The sequence below is a fragment of the Carcharodon carcharias genome, chromosome 17, assembly GCF_017639515.1.
Source record: "Carcharodon carcharias isolate sCarCar2 chromosome 17, sCarCar2.pri, whole genome shotgun sequence".
In the NCBI taxonomy this organism is placed as follows: Eukaryota; Metazoa; Chordata; class Chondrichthyes; order Lamniformes; family Lamnidae; genus Carcharodon; species Carcharodon carcharias.
This window is the reverse complement of record NC_054483.1, coordinates 52,881,456-52,903,447: the sequence shown is the minus strand read 5'-3', so window position 1 is coordinate 52,903,447 and position 21,992 is coordinate 52,881,456. Positions and strand designations below refer to the sequence as shown.

Sequence of the window (21,992 nt, the reverse complement as noted above, 5' to 3'; positions counted from 1 at the left end):
TCGACAGGCAGAGAGATCTGGGTGTACAGGTCCACAGGTTACTGAAAGTGGCAATGCAGGTAGATAAGGTAGTCAGGAAGGCATATGGCATGCTTGCCCTCATCGGCAGGGGTATTGAGTATAAAAGCTGGAAAGTCATGCTGCAGCTGTTTAGAACCTTGGTTAAGCCACACTTGGAATATTGCGTGCAATTCTGGTCTCCACATTACCAGAAGGATATGGAGGTGTTGGAGAGGGTGCAGAGGAGGTTTACCAGGATGCTGCCTGGTCTGGAGGTTATTAGCTATGAGGAGAGGTTGGAGAAACTCGGATTGTTCTCACTAGAGCGATGGAGATAATGGGGTGACTTGATAGAAGTTTACAAAATTATGAGTGGCGTGGACAGAGTAGATAGTCAGAAGCTTTTTCCCAGGGTGGATGAGTCAATTACTAGGGGACATAGATTTAAGGTGAGAGGAGAAAACTTTAGAGGAGCTGTGCGGGGCATTTTTTTTTAAACAGAGGGTAGTGTGTGTCTGGAACTCGCTGCCAGAGGTGGTGCAGGAAGCAGGTACGATAGTGGTGTTTAAGAGGCAGCTTGACAAATACATGAATTGGATGGGAATAGAGGATACAGACCCCAAAAGTGCAAAATGTTTTAGTTTGACAGGCAATATGATCGGCGCAGGCTTGGAGGGCCAAAGGGCCTGTTCCTCTGCTGTACTTTTCTTTGTTCTTTGTTCATTCACAAGTAGAACATTCTAGTTTTATGTATATCTGCTTGCTAATGATTTGACGGAATACTCATGCACAGTCCAAAACAAGTTGAACAGTTAAGAGTCAAGAAACTTACCGCTTTTCTGCTTCCAGTTTGTCCATCCGTTTCCATAATCGGTTTACTAACGCTTCTTGTTCTTGTTCCAAGGTATTTTCAAGGTCAATTTTCTCACGTCTCAGCTATCCAAATAAATGAAGCACTTTAATAAATACTTTGCTCTCAGTGGAATGCACACTATCAGCACAATAAATACACACATTAATAATGCACTGTAAAGAAAAAGTGTGCATCCTTTAGCTTTGGCCAGCTTCTGATCTGCATTACTGCAATGCAGAGTTTTATAGATTATACTTATAACATGTAATATGATGTACTGTTTGTAAGTCAGGCCTTAAAACCTGGAAAACCATCATTTTGTGTACAGAAAAATATTTTTCCCCAAAAGGTACACATTTAAAAATGGAGAGGAGATAGAAGCTATTGAGAGGTAAATGCTTATACACCTGTTCACACAAAATTTTGGAAATATATATATATATATATATATACACACACACACACACACATTTACTGCAATAATTCTCAAACATTAACTCAAGTCTGAGCCCAAGGGTATGCAGACTGAGAATGTATCAGCACCATCCAATTCCTCATCCAGCTCTCCCAGTAATCTAGCCAGCTCACGCTAGTTTCAATCTAGCACCAAAATTGCCTGCGCCAAATTCAATGACATTCTGTGTGCCTATGCCTATCACCACAGTGTGCAATTCCCCATTGTCATTAACTTGCCCATAGCTTTCAACACAATTGACCAATTCATCTCCCTGAATGTTATTTTCTGTCTGGTACACTGGTCCCAATTTGTCTGTCAAATTACTCAGTATATTTTGTTTTATTCCAATTTGTGACCAGTCACCTTCAGTTTATCCCTCAGCTTTGTCTTTGATCCTTTATGATCTTCATCTAAATGTTGCCCATGAAAGGCCATTGGGTAGAAAGCTGTCTTGGGCAGTAGAGCAAGTTGGATTGTGTCCATTAAGTGAATTGAATATCAGGCAGGCCACACATCAGGCAGCCAATGTGAGTTTGACCGCTTCATGACAAGATAAATTTCTATCCCTATATTCAGGATCTTGGTCAGCATCCCTATATGTATGCTGAAGATATCTAATTGCACCTATTTTCTATGACTGACATCATGGGCTAAAATTTTCAGTTCAATAATGGCAAAACTGAACTCCGTCCAACTCCCTCAAGGGTCTTTTCAACCTTTAGGCGGTAGTGATTCCTTCTCCTTCCCTAATATTCACTCATTACTGGATAGTCAGAAGGAACTTCCCTCATTTAAAACCTTTTAGTTAAGGAAGAAGGTATTGTGGATGTTGTGACATAGTCTGGATTTATGTTGTGGCTTTAGAGTTGGTTCTTTGAGATAGCATCTGTTTCCACAAGTACATTGATGACACTCAGCTCAACCTCTCTGCCACCTCTCATGACCTCCCTGCTGCCTCTAAATTGTCAGGCTGCTTGTCTGATATCCTGTATGCATGAGTATAAATTTCCTCCAAGTAAATATTGGGAAGACCAAAGCCATTGTCATCGGCTTCCACCACAAGCTCTGCTCCTTAGCTGCTAATTCTATCCCTCTCCCTAGCAACTCTCTGGCACTTGAACCAGACTATTTGCAACCTCAGTCTGACCCGGAGATGAGCTTCTGACCACATGCCTGCAACGTTACTAAGTTCACTTATTTACATCACCTAATTCTACCCTTGCCTCATCCATCTCTCATTGCCTCTGGACTTGACCATTCCAATGAAATACTCTCCACTCTCCATGTCTTAAGTTCAGTATAGTTGAAGCCATCCAAAGATCTGATGCCCATGTCCTAATTCACGCCAAGTCCCGTTCACCCAGCAACCCTGTACATCGACCTCTGGTTATGCAATGTCTCTATTTTAAAATGTCACCCCTATTTTCAATTCCCTTCATGGCCTCGCTCCGCCCCATCTCTAATCTCCACTAGCTTTAGAACCCTCAGATGTCTGTGCTCCTCCAATTCTGATCTTTAGAGCATCCTGTTTTTAAACTGTTCCGTCATCGGCAGCCATGACTTCAACTGGCAAAGCCACAAGCTCTGAAGTTCCTTCCCAAACCTCTCCATCTCATCCAGTCTTTCCTTCTTTAAAGGCACTCCTTAAAACCTACCACTTTAACCAAGCTTTTGGTCACTTGCCCTAATATCATGGCTCAGTTTCAAATTTTCTTCGCTATTGTTCCCATAAGTCACCTTGGGATGTTTTACTGGGTTAAAGAAGTATGTAAATACAAGTGGCTGTTGCTGTTAGAACCCAAGTTCTCCCTGGGCAATGTTGAAGATTTTTACTATCGTTGTTGTTAGACAACAGTGTAGCTTCAGTGCTAGCCAGCAGAGGTCAGTGGTTGGTCATGGGCAAGAGTAGTGAGTCATGATAGCAACAAATTGCTTTCTTGGGAAACAGCATTTCTGTTTCAGTCCTCCTGGGTGTAGGGATAGGGCAGGGCTACTTAGACAGAAGAATCCCCATTGTTCTACTGCAGGAAAACAAGAGTACTCTATTTAAGGAGGATTTGTTGGTACTGCTATAGGATTGTGTTTAAATTTGTGTTCAGGGAAGAGCAGCAACAGACAAGCAAGCAAAGAAAGCGTTTCAGTCAGCACTCCTGCAGGCCCAATGGAACTTCAGCTGGCATTTCAGACAAGAGGTAGGACAGCCAGAAGCTAGACCGTTTTTTGTCTACATCGATCTTTCTGATCTGCACAAAAGGAGGCCTAGATAGACATTCAGGGCTCAGGGGAAAGAGCAGGGGAGTGGGGCTAATCAGGCAGCTCTTATAAAGAGCTAGGATGGGCACAATGGGCTAATGCTCTCTTTTTGTGTTGTGTGCTTCTGTAGTAGGGTGGTAATGCTTAAGGGATTGTAATGGGAGGCAACCTGGGTACAACGGACAACCTGGATACAATGGGCTATCCAGCCACATTTCTGGGAAGATGTGCTGACAAACGGTTTAATCCTGACTGGTTCTCAGGGAGAAATGAGCATTAGTTCTGGAGATCTTGTCCTAAGCAGGTATCGTAGCGGTGTCATCATATTTATGATCACACAGCAAATTATCAAAAGGATAGATTTGCAATTTAAAAAAAAGCAAGTCCCAAGAGACAGAAAAAGATCTGAAACCCAAGCCTCAAACTCAAGAGCAAGCAAGCAATTTGCTAACAAAGGGTTAAAAGATGCTGACCTGTTCAAGTGTAAATTGCTTGGAAAGAGTATCATTCTCCAGTTTTTTTATCTTCTTCATCAGTTTATTTACTTGAAACTCCTGTTCCTGCTCCAGTGTCTGTTCCAGTTCTGCCTTTTCATGCTGTAACTAAAAAGGGAAAAACAAGAGCAGTGCAAGTGGGGAATAATGATGGAAGGCTTGGCACTGTCTGAAATGGGTAGCTGTACAGCAGTAATTTTATAAACCAGCATGCCCGAGACTAAAGTTTTGCCTGCCAAAATGCATATCAGGAACTGGAACAGGCAGTCATGAGTTTTCTGACCATTTAATGGTTAAAGAATCATGAGGCTAAATTCCTGATAAGCATTCCCAGCAGGCAATACACTGGATTGGGTGTATAAATTCATAAAATTATCCCTTCTTGTTTTTCAATATGCTACAGCCAACAAGTTTACTTCAAAGAAAAGTTACACAGTCACAAATGCATCTGAATGCTGCTTATGAAGAGAATAAATATAAGTCACAGGTTTAGTCTGAGTTTTCAGACAATAGGCGCATCACTACCATTGTCATAGTGGCAACCATTTGATGCTATTTAAACTCTAGTGGATGAAAGGCCCGTCAATCAATGATAATATCCAAAATCCAGGGTTTTTCCCTTTGCCTTAGGCAGCTGAATTGTCCAGTGATGAAACCATTTTTATTTCTTTGCAACCCAGCCTTTGTTGACAGCATTGCTGAAGGTACTAGATTTCAAAGTATTTGAATGCCCAGACTGCAGATTCATTGGGTAAAAAGGGGGGCAAGCTGAAGCACTGAGGTTAGTCAATTGAATGGAGGAAACTGCAACTCAAAGACTGCAATTCATTTGATTCAGAGGAGGCTAAAGCTATGCAGAACAAGTATGCAATAGTGTGATGTAATTTAACAATCAACAAGTCTGCAGCAAAGCAGCACTGGACACATTCTTAAGACAATTTCTACCAACACATATTCTAGGGGAGGCAGTCAAACATTCTGATGTGCATGTGTTCCTGTGAATAGTGTGGATGTCAAACAATTTTTTCCAAAATAATCAGAAGGAATGTGGTTACTGACAACTGGTGCTGCACTCGCTCAAAGAACATGCATACGCTACTGGGAAAATAAACTTTACATGCGTAACTTGTGGGATTTAATTTTAAAATAACCCCCACTATTTATGCTCCGATTTAACCACAAGTATCCTAACCTGGTAGGACACAGGAAAGGAAAAACCATTTGTTCAAGTTCAAAATACATGTATGTTCAACTAAAATAAAAGTCTGATTATAGTGTCTGAAATACGTTATTCATATGCACTGTACTCCTCAAAGTGATTTACTTCAAACCATTTTCTTTGCTTAACTTTAATTACTGGATATTTTGAATTTTAAAAAAAACAAGCTCATCCCAAAGCAGGGCACATCAAACAGCTGATATGCCTTTACCTGCATCAACTTGCGGGACAGTTCATTTGTGAGAAATTCTTCTTCTTTCTCATAATTTACAGCCAGTGTTTCTTTTTCTTTTTGCAAAGCTTGAATCTTCTTAAACAAGGTATTACTGATAAACTCTTCCTCCTGTTCAGCCCTTGCTTGCTGCAGAATAAAGAGAAAAGCATTTAAGAATAATTGTGGCAATTATTGGAGGGAATTTGAGATAAATGATCATGGTTAAACACTTTTGTCCTCAAGAAAATTTTAAGAAGTCTTTGGTAATGGTGTGTTTTGATTAAACTTAAGGGCTGATTTTGACGACCCTTGGCCCTAGAGAAAGCCTATTCCCCTAAGTACAAAGGAGACCCATTTTGTCAGGTCTCTGTCCTCTTATATACCTGGAGATTTCCAGAGCTTCCATGGCAGGCTACAGGAGACCCTGTTCCTGCAACAGGAACACATCATTTCAGATAAGACAGCAAGCCATATTCTCAGTTTCCTGCCTCATTACTGACAATTCTTGCCAGGTGCCCAAGTGTAGGGGCACCCAGTGAAACATGGGGTTATGGCCACATCCCAATAACCAACCAATTATTTTCAAAATTTGGAAAGCAATTTGGGTCTTCTGACTGCCAAACTCTTCAGTAGCTGGAAGACCCTGATCTCAGAGGCCAGACAGGCAGCTGTAGACATCAAGAGGTCTACAGCTACTCTTAAACATCCTGCTAAGTGCTAGAAGGGGGATGCTCAAAGGACATGTCAATAGCAAAGGACAGGATAGGGTGGATACCAAGAGAATGTTTCCTCTTATGGGGAGGCTAGAACCAGGGGACGTCATTTAAAAATAAGAGGTCTCCTGTTTAAGATGGAGATGAAGAAATTTTTTTTCTGTCAGAGGGTCATTAGTCAGTGGAAATCTCTTCCTCAGTAGTGGAAGCTACAGGAGACCCTGTTCCTGCAACAGGAACACATCATTTCAGATAAGACAGGAAGCCACATTCTCAGTTTCCTGCCTCATTACTGACAATTCTTGCCAGGTGCCCAAGTGTAGGGGCACCCAGTGAAACATGGGGTTATGGCCACACCCCAATAACCAACCAATTATTTTCAAAATTTGGAAAGCAATTTGGGTCTTCTGACTGCCAATATATTTAAGGCTGACTTAGATATATTCTTGATAGAAAGGGGAGTCAAGGGTTCTGAGGGGCACACAGGAAAGTGGAGTTGAGGCCACAATCAAATCAGCCCATGATCTTACCAAATCATGGAGTAGGTTTGAACAGTCAAATGGCCTACTCCTGCTTCTAAATTCCTATGTAACCCCATTTCTGGGTCTGTGGAAGAATAGCACAGTGTTTAGTGCTGGGCTAGCAAAAAATAAATTCTCATCGTTTAAGGGCAATACATGTTATAGAATTAAAAAGGAAGCAAACTACCTACAACTTGATCATTAAGTGAACTTAATCAAGCTCAACAATAAAACATGAAGCTTGAATATCAGAAACATCACAGATGGAAGATGGTCAATAAGATGTGAAGTGAACTCAATGTCATGTCATGCAACCAATAGCAAAATTGGCTCCTGAATGATGGCAAGTTAATGGTGAGCCAGAAGTAAAGTTGAACTATTGCTTCAAACAATGAACTGATGATAAACAATGTAAATCACTGTGTTAAAAAAGTGAAGCCAAATGTATAAAAATCAAATCCTTAAGTGTGATCACTTAGCAAACCAAACAGATCCAAAATAGTTAGAAGTATTTTAAGAATAATTTACAAGTTTATAAATATCACAACAATTTTCAAAAGTGCGCTGATATTTAATATGTCTGTACATTTTCAAACATGTACATTAAGTGTACCCAATCCTTCTCCAGAGTTGTGCTATCCAATTATCTTCCCTTTTATTTTGAACACTTACAATTTTCAGGTTGGATTAAACCACCTATCTAGCTGCTGAGCTAACTTTACACAGTATTTGTTGTGCCCTCCTGCTCAATTCTAATCCCTCTCTAAGACTATTGCACACTTATGTTCCCTTTAGCTCCAAATCTCTCTTTCTACAAGTCTCACTTCCATGTCCCATCTTCTCTTTGTGTCACAATCTCACTCTCACATGTTCCTTTTGTTCCAAAACAAGCCTCCCACATTCAACTTTCCATGAACTTGGTCAAACTCTGCTGCCCGTGCCCTTACTCACTCCGTTCCGTTCACCTATTGCCCACGTGCTCGTTGACCTACACTGCTTCCTGGTTAAGCAATGTCTTGATTGTAAAGTTCTCATCCTTTTATAAATCTCACCATGGTTTCACCCCTTCCTATCTTTGTAATCTCTGCCAGTTCCACAACGTCCATGATACCTGCACTTCTCCGATTCTGGCATTGAGCATCTCCACTTTTAATTGCAACACCACTGCTGACCAAAGCTTCAGTTGCTAGACCCTAAGGCTCTAGAAATCCCTCTAAAAATCTGCACACCTCTTTTTCTCTCTTTCCTCCTTCACAATGTTCCTTAAACCTCTCTCTCTTTGACTAAGCTTTTGGCCATCTGCCCCAATGTCCTCTTATGCAGCTCAGTATTCAAGTTTTGCTTTATAACACTTCTGTGAAGGATATAGAGGGATTTTCTCATGAGGAGAGGTTGAGCAGATTGGGCCCGTACTTATTGGTGTTAAGAATGAGAGGTGACCTGATTGAAACAAAAACGATTCTTAAGGGACTTGACAGGGTAGATGCCGAGAGATTGTTTCCCCTTGTGGGAGAGTCTAGGACCGGGGTATAATCTCAGAGTAAGGGGTGGCCCATTTAAGACAGAGATGGGGAAGAATTTCTTCTCTCAGGGAGGATAGTGAATCTGTGGAATTCTTCATTGCTGGGGGCTGCACAGGCTGGGTCATTAAGTATATTCAGGGCTGAGATAGACAGATTTTTAATCAGTAAGGGAATCAAGGGTTATGGAGAAAGGGCAGGAAAAGCAGAGTTGAGGATTATCAGATCAGCCATGAACTCATTGAATGGTGAAGCAGGCTTGATGGGCTGAATGGTCTACTGCTGCTCCTACGTCTTATGGTGAAGTGCCTTGGTGCCTTTAACATAATAAACATGTTCTATGTAAATCTAAGATTTTAATACTGAATCGAGGGTGGAAACCCAATATACAATGATGAACAGCTTGTATTTAGATAGCACCTTTCACAGCCTCAATGTTCCAAAGCTATCCACCGTCAAAGTACATCTGAAGTGTGGTCATTTGTAATGTAAGAAACACTGCACTTATCACCATGTAAGTTATTTTCTTGGTGCTACTGGCCAGGAGGTAAGTGTTCGCCAGGACACAGAGAACTCCTCTGCTTTTCTCCAAATAGTTTCTTGAGATTTTTAAAATCTCACCCAAAATACAGCACCTGCAACAGTGCAACACTCTCTGTACTGCACTAGACTTTCAGCCTAGATTGTGTGTTCAAGTGTCTGAAGAGGGGGGACTTCAACCCGACATTCTGACTCAGCGGCAACAGTACAACCAATGCTGATATCAAATGCTCTCCTTGGATCAGAGCAGCCTACTTGCTGGCAACACAAATCTCCAGAACTATGGGCCCTTTTACAACTGAGTTTCCTCAATAAATGTCTGCCATATATTTTTCTTAATTTCAAAAACAAATATAAGTGTTCCTCCTGCATTTAATATCTTCACTCAGCCACTCTTTTCTGAATTTCAGAATATAAGAAACTATATTAGGAACAGGGAACGAGCAGGTTATGTATGAGTCCACTGTAGGTCAAAATTTATATGCCTGAAACTAGAGTCGGATTGACAAGCAGAATATCATATCTCATTCCATACTTGGTATTTACTAAGCAAATGTTTTGTCACAAAGTAAATCAGTGACCTAGCTCTCATCTTTCTCAACTAAGGCAAATACGGCATCACAGTTCTTCAGAAGACAATTCCAATCTGTGCCAGAAAGCCAGTGTGACAGAAATTTATTTCAAGCATAACTGGAATAGCTTTCACTATAATGCTAATTTAGCAAAACTTAAATAAGCTTCTGGTTGAATTTGCTGCTTATTCGAAAACTAGCATTATACGGTTTCATAGATTTTCAGTTGAATTTACATCAACCAAGATGTGTACAAAAATAATTCTCCAAATGATACATGAACTTCTGATCATCTTTTAATGTAGTATTCTCAAAGGGTTGTAAATCACATTGAATGAATGCTACAGATTATAATACAAAATACTCAGCCATGACTACATACACTACTACAAAAAAAATGCTGAAAAAGCTCAGCAGGTCCAGCAGCATCTGTGGAGAGAGAAACAGAATTAACGTTTTGAGTCTGTATGACTCTTCTTCAGCCACGTAGACTCAAAACATTAACTCTGTTTCCCTATCCAAAGATGCTGCCAGAGTTGAGTTTTCCAGCATTTTCTGTTTTTATTTTTGCTACATGTACTGTTGGCTTATGAAATGATTTTCTAAATGTAAGTCTACTCCACTGTTATTTTCAATGCTGTTCTGCATTCCGGTTATCATCTTTCCATTAAGGCATTTAATTGAGGCCCCATCTACCATCTAAATGAAAATAAACTATCTCACAGCATTACTCAAAGACCAACATACGAGCTTGCTGGTGGCCTGGACAACATTTATCCCTTAAGCAATACCATTAAAACAAGCTAACTAGTCATTTAGCTCACTCTTGAGATGTGGGAGCTTTCTATCTGGCCTACTCCTGCTCCTTGTTTGTATGTTAACATTAGAATACCTAGAAAATTCTGCATACTATGATTTTTTTTTTACTATTTTTGACCTACTAGTATGTTTTAGCTATTTGATGTAATAAATTTAATTTTCTGCAATGAAAATTAAGATATGTATACCTTAGAGGTGCCACTGTTTATCTACAGGGCAGTGTTATGATCCCAGCTGTTGTTACTACTGGACAAGCCAGATCCCAGGGTGGAATCCAGCTTTATAGATCCTAACTTTTATTTTTTTAGATGCGTGGAGAGTGGCTACTGGACCGAGTCACAGGAGTCAGCTGGTGAACTTTTAACAAAAGAATAAAACGTTTATTAAACAAGAAAAGATGAACTATATTACAATACTCCTTCAACCACAACTATACCTTGACGGATACATACAGATTAATAAGGATAACACAAGTTACAAAAGCTATCTTTTACTCTAATGTTCACAATAAGTACACAGCCCACATAAACCAATAGGCGACCTGTGTCAGACACACAATTCTTTGAAATCAATTGACAGATGCCACCCCAAACAGATGCTATGGATCCCTCATCAACTTCCCCCAGACGCTTGTCACACCGTGAGTCAACTGGTCTCACTGAACTTCCGCCTTTCACTTTGGGACCTTTCAGCTCCTTTGGGAAATCTGCTCTCTCTGCAGTTCTGTCTCCCAGTATCCAGCCTCTCTGGAATCCTGGCTTCAACTTTAGTTTGGGGCTTGCTATCTGACCCACTGCTATGCTGCTTCTGCTGGAAATAGCTTTCAGCCTTGGAACACACTGGCCAACTGCAGTCAAACTGAACTGAAACTACTTTCCTGTCTCTGTGGGACCTCCTGTTGCTAGGCAACAGCATGTTTTTTCCTTCACCTTCTTTGTTTTACCTCCCCTTCAAGCGTAGTAAAATCTCATTGTAATGCAGGCATCTTTCAAAGTGAAACAAAGTCAAATTCCCCCTTTTTTAACGCAAATACAGAAATACAAATCAAACTTCATTCCCAACACACCCAAATACACATATAACTTACTTAAACTACCTCTATTTCCCATCAGCATCTATTAAAGTTTAAAAACTCTGCTTTTGGAACACAAATTTCTAACTATCTCCTCAGAGACAGATGCAATAAAATCAACCTAATACGCAATCTACTGCGTAGAGCTGAAGCCAAAGGTCAGCCATGATAGTATTGAATGGCCGAGCAGGCTCAATTGGGGTTGGGGGTTGGGGGGGAGAAAGGGGGGGTGGTGTAATGGTCTTCTCCAGCTACTTATGTTCATAATAGATGAGCCAATGTAATGCAGTAATACATCACTATTCCCTCAACTAGATATTTGATTAAGGTTTTAAACCCACACCTGCACTACACATATACACGCTCCAACAAGCATGTTCAAAAGGTAAAACACTAAGAGCAAGGGGTAAGCAAAACATCTAAATAAGAGGCTACACGCATGGGAATGGGGTTTTCAAGACTGAGCTGGGAAGGCTGGCACTCAAAGGCAACTTTCTCTTCTGCTGTAACTTTGTAGGAATGCTTTTGTCTGATTTTAAAAAATAGACAAAAAGAGAATTAACTAAAGTTGTCAGGAACTAGAGATAGTTGAAGTAAGTTATATTTGTATTTGTGGGCGTTGGAAATGAGTTTTAGCTTTAAGTTTAATTTGTATTTCTGTATTGTCTTAAGAAAGGGAAAACTTGAGTTTTAGTTTCACTTCAAAAGATGCCTGCATTTTCATGAGGTTTTACGATTCTTCAAGGGGTGTTAAAACAAACACTAGGTAGAAAAACTGTCTGTTGCCTAGCAACAGGAGGCCTAGACAGGCAAGGAAAAACAGAAAGCATTTTTTTTAGTTCAGAAGCCAGGAGAGGCTGGAAACAGCAGAAGGAACTGCAGAAAGAGAAGATTTCCCATAAGAACAGAAGATCCCAGAAACCAGGAAGCAGGTCCTAAAGGGAAAAATGAAAGTCCCAAGATGACCTTCTAGTCGAAGGAAGAACAGGAATCTGGAACAAGATCCTGTTCATTGGGAGTGAAAGTAAGGAGCAGAGAGGAAGGCTCCAATCTTAAAAGAAGAAAGCTGCAGGATGCAGATTTAAAGCAAAACATCCTTGCAAGAAGCCAGAAGACCCAAGGATGCAGCCAAAGGTCTGTAACTCTTTACTATGGACTTGTGAAGCAGTGTTCTGTTGGCACAGCTGAATATCGGAGAGAGTGCGTGGAAGGCAAAGCTTGAAAGCACATAATGATGCAGGGGAGAGGAACACCGGAAGGAGAGTTTGAAACCCTGGAGATGGACCCTTGTGGAAGGCAGCTGAGCGAAAGCATTGGTTGGGAGAAGATTCCAAAGTAGGTCCTTTGAGAATGGAGATTGAAAACCCTATGTGAAAGATGGAGTTCAGTGAGACTAGTTGGCTCACTGTGTGACATGCGTCTGGGGAGGAAATTGATGAGATTCATAGCTACCACCCTAGCCAGATGCTGTCACTTGGTTTCAGAGAGTGGTGTGTCTGACCTCAGATCACCTATTGGTTTACATGGACTGTACACTTATTGTGAACATTAGAGTATAAGCTAGTATTTGTGACTTGTGTTATCCTTAGAAAAAATAAAAGCAAAATACTGTGGATGCTGGAAATCTGAGACAACACAGAAAATGCTGGAAAAACTCAGCAGGTCTGACAGCATCTGTAGAGAGAGAAACAGAGTTGACATTGAGTCTGTATGGCCCTTCTTCAGAGCTACTGAAGGGAAGGGTCATGCAGACTTGAAACATCAACTCTGTTTCTCTCTCCACAGTTAGTGTCAGACCTGCTGAGGTATAGTTGTGGGTGAAGGAGTATTGTAATTTAGTTATTTTTTTCTTGTTTAATGTTTTACTCTTTTGTTAAAAGTTCATCAGCTGATTCCTGTGACTCTGTTTAGTCGCCACCCTCCACGGATCTAAAATTATAAAAGTTAGGATCTATCAAGCTGGGTTCCACCTGGGATCTGACTTGTCCAGTAGTAACATCAGCTGGGATCATTAGAAACAATGACAAGTCCCCACCCTGCTAAAAAAGTAACTAGAAAAAGTATAAGTGGGCAAGATTAAAAAAAAACTCAAAAGGGATTTTTAAAAAAAAACTAACATCCCTATCAACTGGGATAACTGTCAGGAAATGGATGACTGCAATGCACCGTTTACAGCTAGAATTAGCTTCTCTTACTTAATGACGTGATGGCATTTCCTCATACACAACACATGCAGCAAACAAAACATGGACATCTATAAACCTCACTTCCAATTACCTAATTGACCAGAAATCATCATAAAGCTTGCTAAAATATGATTTTTGCAGTAATTCAGAACAAAAAAATTGGTTGTGCTCTAGAAAATCCATGCTTGTTACCGGAGGTAAAAGACTCTTATTCCTGGTCAGTCAGCAAGTACAAAGCGTACACTTGACTCAATGAAATAGGGTTGCTACAATTATTTGAAGGGCAGATTGGAAATTTCAGTCACTTCTATAATGCCAAATAGGTTTCAAAGCAAATGTCTAGCCCAATCACAGCAGCTACATTAATGGAACCAGCACAATACCAACATTAAAGACACATTCAGCACAAACATTTCTTAAAACACTCAAATCATCAATTCCACAGTCACACTTTTTGCTAAAATTTGTTCCATGTATCAGACAGCTTGGACATGCTATTGATACAATGGTGTGACATGAACTCAGAATATAAACTGTCCAATAAAAAGAGCTACTTTGTAACCTGGTCCATAAAATACAGGAGAGTGTTTATGAGTTTATTGCTGATGCTGTAAAGATTGAAAAACTTCCCACTCCATTATGAACATTTGAGTCTTATTGAAACATTTATTTACATGGCATTATCCTGAATAACCTACTCAGTTCAATGTCACCTATTAAAAGTTACACAACTACCTTTTATAAAGCTGTGTGAGTGTTGAACCAATACACTGCAATAGAATTATTGACTACTTTTTGATTCACTTTTGATTCATAGGCTTTATTTTTGAACTTTACAATTGTCGGTTTTCATTTGTGCTTCCCATGACGCATTTTTGACCTATTCAGTTGTAGAAATATAAGCTAATCAACCATGTGCAAATGGAAGATTGAAATTCAGGGTCTGCACTAAATATATTTTCCAGGCTGAGTGTTACCAGGCACTGCTATAAGTGGATTTGATGTTCTCTATGACTTGTTCCTGCACTTCTTAATGTGCAGGAGCTGGTTAACAATAGTATGACCTTGGGCCATAACAAAGTGTGCATGCGTATTTGCGTGCAAATATCCTGGTTTCCTGAACTTAGGTCATGCCTCTCTAATGTGTTAATACCATCATTAATTAACAGAGCTACCCTCCACCTTTTCCTCTCTTCCTGTCATCCCTAAATGTCATGTACCCTTCAATATTCAGGTCCCAATGTCATCTGTTCATCTGTTTTGTTTCAAATGCTATGTGCACTCAGACACAGCCTTGAGTTTTGTCCTTTTATTTTTGTAACATCTCGCCTTGACTGCTGATGTTCTCAGATTTGGGCTCTCTATCCCTTCCTGTTACGTTCTATTTCGTTACCATATTAATACCTTTCTGTCTTGCCTTGTTTCTGCTCTTTGATCTATCATATCTTCCCAAATTTGATCCCTTGCCCTGGCTATTTAGTTTAAAACCCTTTCTAATTCCCTTAATTATGCAGCTCTTTAGAACACCTGCTCCAGCACAGTTCAGGTGTTGACCATCCCAAAGATACAGATCCCACTTTGCCCAATACTGGTGCCAGTGCACAATGAACCAGAACCCATTTGGCCACACCAGTCTTTGAATCATGCATTAATTTCTCTAACCTGATTTGTCCTATGCCAATTTGCACATGGCTTAGGTAAAAAAGATTACAACATTTGAGATTCTGCTTCTTAATTTGATGCCTAGCTCCTCATGCTGACTATGCAGAATTTCCTTCCCTGTCCTGGTTATTTCATTGTTACCTACATGGATCACGACGACTGGATCTTCCTCCACCACTCCAAGTTCCGCTCTAGCCCTGAGCAGACATTCCGAACTCTGGCATGGGGCAGGCAACACAGCTGTCCAGACTCTCGCTCATTGCTGCAGAATAGTGTCAAGCCCCCTCACTATACTGTCCCCTACTACCACTACATTCCTTTTTTCTCCTCTCACTTGAATGGCTTCCTGTACCACAGTGCCATCCATGCTAAGTCAGCTTCATCCACCCTGCAATCCCCCACTCCCATCCAAACTGAAAGAGCCTCAGGCTTGTTAGACAATTGCAGAGGTTGAGGCTTCCGCATGCCTGCCCTCTGGGTCCCCTTACCTGCCTCAGCTGCAATCACACCGTCCTGTCGCTGGTGAAATCAGAAGACCTTATCCTAAGTGGTGTGACCACCTCCTGGTACAAAGCGTTTAGGTGATACCCCACCACTCCCTGATGTGTCGCATTTTCTATAGCTCAGCTTCCAGCTCAATGACTCTGAGCCAAAGCTCCTCAAGCTGCAAACACTTACTGCAGACTTGTTTTCCCTGGATCATAATGGAATCCAAGAGCTCTCACCTGCTGCAGCCTTGACACATCACCTGTCCTGCCATCGTTAATGCATTTTAATTATCTACTTATTTAATATTTTCCTTATGTATTTTATTAACCTTATCACCAGTTCCTGCACTATTTTAAACCTTAGGAACAAAACAGACCTTAGCCACTTACTAGATACTCACCAAACAGCTAGCTTCTTCCCCAATCAAATTGCTTCTTTGCTGTGATGTCACAGTTTTTTTTCCACTCTTCTTTCAAAATCAATGTGGGCCAGTTCTGAGCAGGTGGCTGGTGTGCCCCTTCAACTCCCAGTAAGTGTAGACGTCGTGTCTCGGCACTGATTTATATCCTCCTGTTCTGGGTTGCTTCCTCACAGGTCTGCTGCCTGACAGCCAGATAAGTCATCTGCTTGATCCCATGTGCTGACATATAAGGTGAGTAAAAGGGGAGGCGGTGGTGTAGTGGCACTGTCACTGGACTAGTCATCCAGAGACCCAGGGTCATGCTTTGGGGGCCTGGGTTCGAATCTCACCATGGCATGTGGCGAAATTTGAATTCAATAAAAATCTGGAATTAAAAGTCTAATGAACACCATGGAACCATTGTTGAATGTTGTAAAAACCCATCTGGTTCACTAATGCCTTTTAGGGAAGGAAATCTGCCATCCTTACCTGGTCTGGCCTACATGTGACTCCAGCAACATGGTTGACTGCTCTCTGAACAAGTGCAATTAGGGATGGGCAATAAATGCTGGCCTAGCCAGTGACGCCCACATCCCATGAACAAATAAATTTTTTAAAATGTACAATATATTTCTGAGGTGAAAGATTGAGGCCGACTCCTAAAACATAGCATTTCTTAGCAGAAAAGGTTGGGGCCAGGATCGACTTATATGCCAAGTATAAGCCTCAACGTGATTTTTGGCACAGAGGGTGTCTTGGACACTGTGATCTGCAATAGTTGCTTTTGGAAGGCAGACTGAAATATACTCTTGTGAGAAGCAGCATGAAACAGTTTTTGGACTCCTGGATTTACCAATTTCTCATCATGCCTCATAAAAAAAATACAACCACACCCCTTTTTATAAACTAAATTAACCAGGCTTTTAAAAACTAGGGGTTTCATTTCCAACGGGTTCTCAAAGGTCCTTCTGGCTTACCTATTTAACAGCTCAGCCACAAACTGACCAAGAGATTCTAGGTTCAATTGGGAAGGCGATGGCACGGTGGTGTCATCACTGGACTAGTAATCCAGAGACCCAGGGTAATTCTCTGGGGACCCAGGTTTGAATCCCAACATGACAGATGGTGGAATTTGAATTCAATAAAAATCTGGAATTAAAAGTCTAATGATGACCATGAAACCATTGCCAATTGTTGTAAAAACCCATCTGGTTCACTACTGTCCTTTAGGGAATGAAATCTGTCATCCTTACATGTGACTCCAGACCCACAGCAATGTGATTGACTCTTAAATGCCCTCTGAAATGGCCCAGCAAGCCACTCAGTTGTAACAAACCAGTACAAAGACACAAAAAAGGAATGAAACCGGACGGACCACCCAGTATCGACCTGAGACAGTTGAAATGACAATGGCATTGCAGCCCTGTTGACCCTGCAAAGTCCTCCTTATTAACATCCGGGAACTAGTGTCAAAATTGGGAGAGCTGTCTCAACAGACTAGTCAAGCAACAGCCTGACATAGTCATCCTCACGGAATCATACCTGACAGATAATGTCCCAGGCTCCACCATCATCATCCCTGGGTATGTCCTGTCCAACCAGCAGGACAGAGGTGGCAGCACAATGGTATACAGTCAGGAGTTGCCCTGGGAGTCCTCAACATCGACTCCGGACCTCATAGAGTCTCAGGTCAAACATGGGCAAGAAAATCTCCTGCAGATTATCATGTATCGTCCCCAATCAGCCGATGAATCAGTGCTCCGTCATGCTGAATCACTTGGAGCAAGAATTGAGGGTGGCAAGGACGCAGAATGGTCTCTGGGTGAGGACTCCAATGTCCATCACCAAGAGTGGCTCAGTAGCACCACTACTGACCGAGCTGGCCAAGTCCTAAATGACATAGCTGCTAGACTGGGCCTGCAGCAGGTAGTGAGGGAACCAACAAGAGGGAAAAACACACTTGACCTCATCCTCACCAACCTGCCTGCCACAGATGCATCTGTCCATGGCAATATCAGTAGGAGTGGCCACCGCACAGTCATTGTGGAGACAAAGTCCTGCCTTCACACTGAGGATACCTGCTATCGTGATTTGTGGCACTACCACTGTGCTAAATAGGATAGATTTCGAACAGATCTAGCAACTCAAGACTAGGCATCCATGAGGCGCTGTGGGCCATCAGCAGCAACAGAATTGCACTCGAACACTATCTGTAACCTCATGGCCCTGCATACCCCCCCACTCTACTATTACCATCAAGCTAGGGGATCAACCCTGGTTCAATGAAGAGTGCAACAGGGCATGCCAGGAGCAGCACCAAGCAGCACCAAAATGAGGTATCAACCTGGTGAAGCTATAACACGGGACTACTTGTGTGCCAAACAGCATAAGCAGTGAGTGGTAGACAGAGCTAAACAGTCCCACAACCAACAGATCAAATCTAAGCCCTGCAGTCCTGCTACTTCCAGTCGTGAATGGTGGTGGACAATTAAACAACTCACTGGAGGTGGCGACTCCACAAATACCCGCATCCTCAATGACGGAGGAGCCCAGCACATCAGTGCAAAAGATAAGGCTGAAGCATTCGCAACAATCTTTAGCCAGAAGTGCCAAGAGGATGATCCATCTCGGCCTCCTCCAGAGGTCAGCCAATTCAATTTACTCCACGTGATATCAAGAAATGGGTGAAGGCACTGGATACTGCAAAGGCTGTGGGCTCTGACAAGATTCTGGCAATAGCACTGAAGGCCTGTGCTCCAGAACTTGCCACACCCCTAGCCAAGGTGTTCTAGTACAGCTACAACACTGGCATTTACCCGATTTACCCGGCAATGTGGAAAATTGCCCAGGTATGTCCTGTACACAAAAAACAGGACAAATCCAACCAATCCAGACAATTACCGCCCCATCAGTCCACTCTCGATCATCAGTAAAATAATGCTGTCAAGTGGCACTTGCTTAGCAATAACCTGCTCACTGATGCCCAGTTTGGGTTCTGCCAGGGCCACTCAGCTCCTGACCTCATTACAGCCTTGGTTCAAACATGGACAAAAGAGGTGATCACCCAAGGTGAGGAGAGTGACTGTCCTTGACATCAAGGCTGCATTTGACTGAGTGTGGCATCAAGGAGCTCTAGCAAAATTGGTGTCAAAGGAAATCAGGAGGAAAACTCTCTGTTGGTTGGAGTCATACCTAGCACAATGGAAGATGGTTGTGGTTGTTGGAGGTCAGACATCTCAGCTCCAGGACATCACTGGAGGAGTTCCTCAGGGTAGTGTCCTTGGCCCAACCAACTTCAGCTGCTTCATCAATGACCTTCCTTCCATCATAAGGTCAGAATTGGGTATGTTCACTGATGATTGCACAATGTTCAGCACCATTCGCTACTCTTCAAATACTGAAGCAGTCCATGCCCAAATGCAGCAAGACCTGGACAATATCCAGGCTTGGGCTGACAAGTGGCAAATAACATTCACGCCACACAAGTGCAATGACCATCTCCAACAAGAAAGAATCCAACCATCGCCCCTTGGCGACACTGAATAGCATTACCATCTCTGAATCCCCCACTATCAACATCCTGGGGATTTCCATTGACCAGAAACTGAGCTGGACTAGCCATATAAATACTGTGGCTACAAATGCAGGTCAGAGGCTAGGAATCATGCGACGAGTAACTCACCTCCTGACTCCCCAAAGCCTGTCCACCATCTACAAGGCACAAGTCAGGAATCTGATGGAATACTCCCCACTTGCCTGGATGAGTGCAGCTCCTACAACACTCAAGAAGCTGGACACTGCCCAGGACAAAGCACATCTTGATTGGCACATCCACAAACATTCACTCCCTCCACCACTGGTGCACAGTAGCAGCAGTCTGTACCATCTACAAAATGCTCTGCAGGATTTCACCAAGGCTCCTTAGATGGCACCTTCCAAAGCCACCACCAATACCACCTAGAAGGACGAGGGCAGCAGATAGATGGGAACACCACCAATGGAAGTTCCCCTCCAAGTCAGTGTCCTGACTTGGAAATATACCACCATTCATTTACTGTTGCTGGACCAAAATCCTGGAACTCTCTCCTTAACAGCACTGTGGGTGTACTTACACCTCATGGGCTGCAGCGGTTCAAGAAGGCAGCTCACCATCACCTTCTCAAGGGCAACTAGGGATGGACAATAAATGCTGTCCCAGCCAGTGAAGCCCACATCCTGTGAATGAATTTAAAAAAAACAAAGCCACACTGTGCTCAACCAGATACCTCAGCCAGGCTCATAGGTTGGCTTCAGCCTTTCTGAACTTGGCAGGATGGGGGCAGAGAGAAGTGCAACTGGCCAAGATACCTGTTCTTGGCAGTCAGCTTGAAATGCCTACATTCAGTTGTTGAACAGAATCTGACTCAGCTTCAATGGTCTCCACAAGCAAATAGTCCACACTCAACATCAAGGCTCATGAGTGACAACCATTAAAGGGTTATTAAAAAGAGCCTAAGATATAAAACAGGTGAGAGAAAAGCTCAAAGGTGAAATTAATAACCACTAGAGGGAATGTGATGCTCAAAGATTTATTCCTGAACAACTGCCAAGGGATCAAAGGGTATAGGGAATAGACAGGAAAATGGAGGCCACAATCAGACCAGCCAAATGGCGAGCAGGCTCGAGTGGATGAATGGCCTACTCCTGTTTCCACTTCATATGTTCATATGAGCAGAAATTAATTCCTCCAAGAGAAATGAGGGATTTTATATGCAGTTTCCTCTTAATTTATCACTGGTGCTAGATATATCACCTTGCACCACTGGCATTTTGCATTCATATGTCCCTAACAATGTAAACTTTACCATATACATAAGCATTTACATATTACTTTTATAAAACCATCCCAACAGTCTTAACAATGCAAAGGGAAACAAAAGTTATGAGAGGAAGTTTTAGGACATGTGAGCAGATGTAAAGGAGGGGAAGCCAGGAACATGTGTTCAGAGATTGAATTTGACAGAGCTGAAAGCATAGCAGTCAAATGTGGACCAGAGGATTGGAGGAAGGTTAGTGTACAAGCAGCAGGAGACAGAAGAACAAAATGTCCGTAGGGAAGATAGGTTTGGAGGTGGCAACAGAGATAAGAAGGACCACTTCAATAATCTAGAGTGAGAAAATAAGCAATATTTTGAAAATTAATGCTTCAAATCAAATAGCATAGCATTGCAACTTGGTACCAACACAGAAGATCAGAGTGAAGGGATGCTGTCTTCATCCCCAAGTTTTTAACTTCAGCCATTGGTACCAGCACAAGCAAAACATCTTCCAACAAAGAGGGTGAAAAAAATACTGACGTGGAATGTTTGCTGGGTCGTACTTACACAAGAGGAGAAAAAAAAACTTATATATAATTACAGGACAAGGACATATTTTCAAAAAAGAACTGAAAATATACTTTCCACCACAAATTGCAATTGTTTAAAATTTGCTTTCTTGCTTTCATGTTGCACCATGTGCAGGACTTGCTAGCAATGGTCCCATGATAGCTGGAATTCTCTCAACATTACACTGAGCACTTGAAGTTACAGAGGTGACAGCAAGAGCCGCAAAATGAAAAGTGGCCTAACTGCAGAAAGATGAATCCTCATTAAGGGACACTGGTCACAAGCTACCATTAAGATGTTGGCGCTCAATTTGACTCATTCATACAATATCACTCACTTCATTCCTATGTATTCCTGTTATATGTATGCTTTCCAAACTCCACCAAGACTGACAGTTGGTGTCATTCTCTGTCTAGGCCCCAGGGTCTAGAATTCCTTTATAAAAACCTCTCCCCTTCTACTATGACCCTCTTAAAAATTTACCACCTTGAAAAGACTTTTGGTCATCCTTCCAAAAATCACAATTGGCTCAGTGTCAACTTATCTGAATAAGCTGCTCTGAAGCACCATGGAATGCGTTCTTACATTAAAGGCATTATGTAAATTCTTCTGGCTTTTCTGTATCTTCCAGGAGGTCACATG

At 41.9% G+C, this 21,992-nt stretch overlaps 1 protein-coding gene across 2 annotated transcripts in view; it reads right to left on the bottom strand.

The window, feature by feature from the left end:
• The window catches only part of ccdc6b (coiled-coil domain containing 6b), a 71,069-nt gene that overhangs the window by 19,259 nt on the left and 29,818 nt on the right, over window positions 1–21,992 (bottom strand). For both annotated transcript variants that reach the window (XM_041209514.1, XM_041209515.1), the window contains exons 2-4: window positions 5,488–5,637; window positions 4,037–4,165; window positions 833–936 (exon numbers count right to left, since the gene is read on the bottom strand). In XM_041209514.1, the coding sequence (XP_041065448.1) occupies window positions 833–936; window positions 4,037–4,165; window positions 5,488–5,637 (383 nt within the window). The remainder of the gene's footprint in view (window positions 1–832; window positions 937–4,036; window positions 4,166–5,487; window positions 5,638–21,992) is intronic.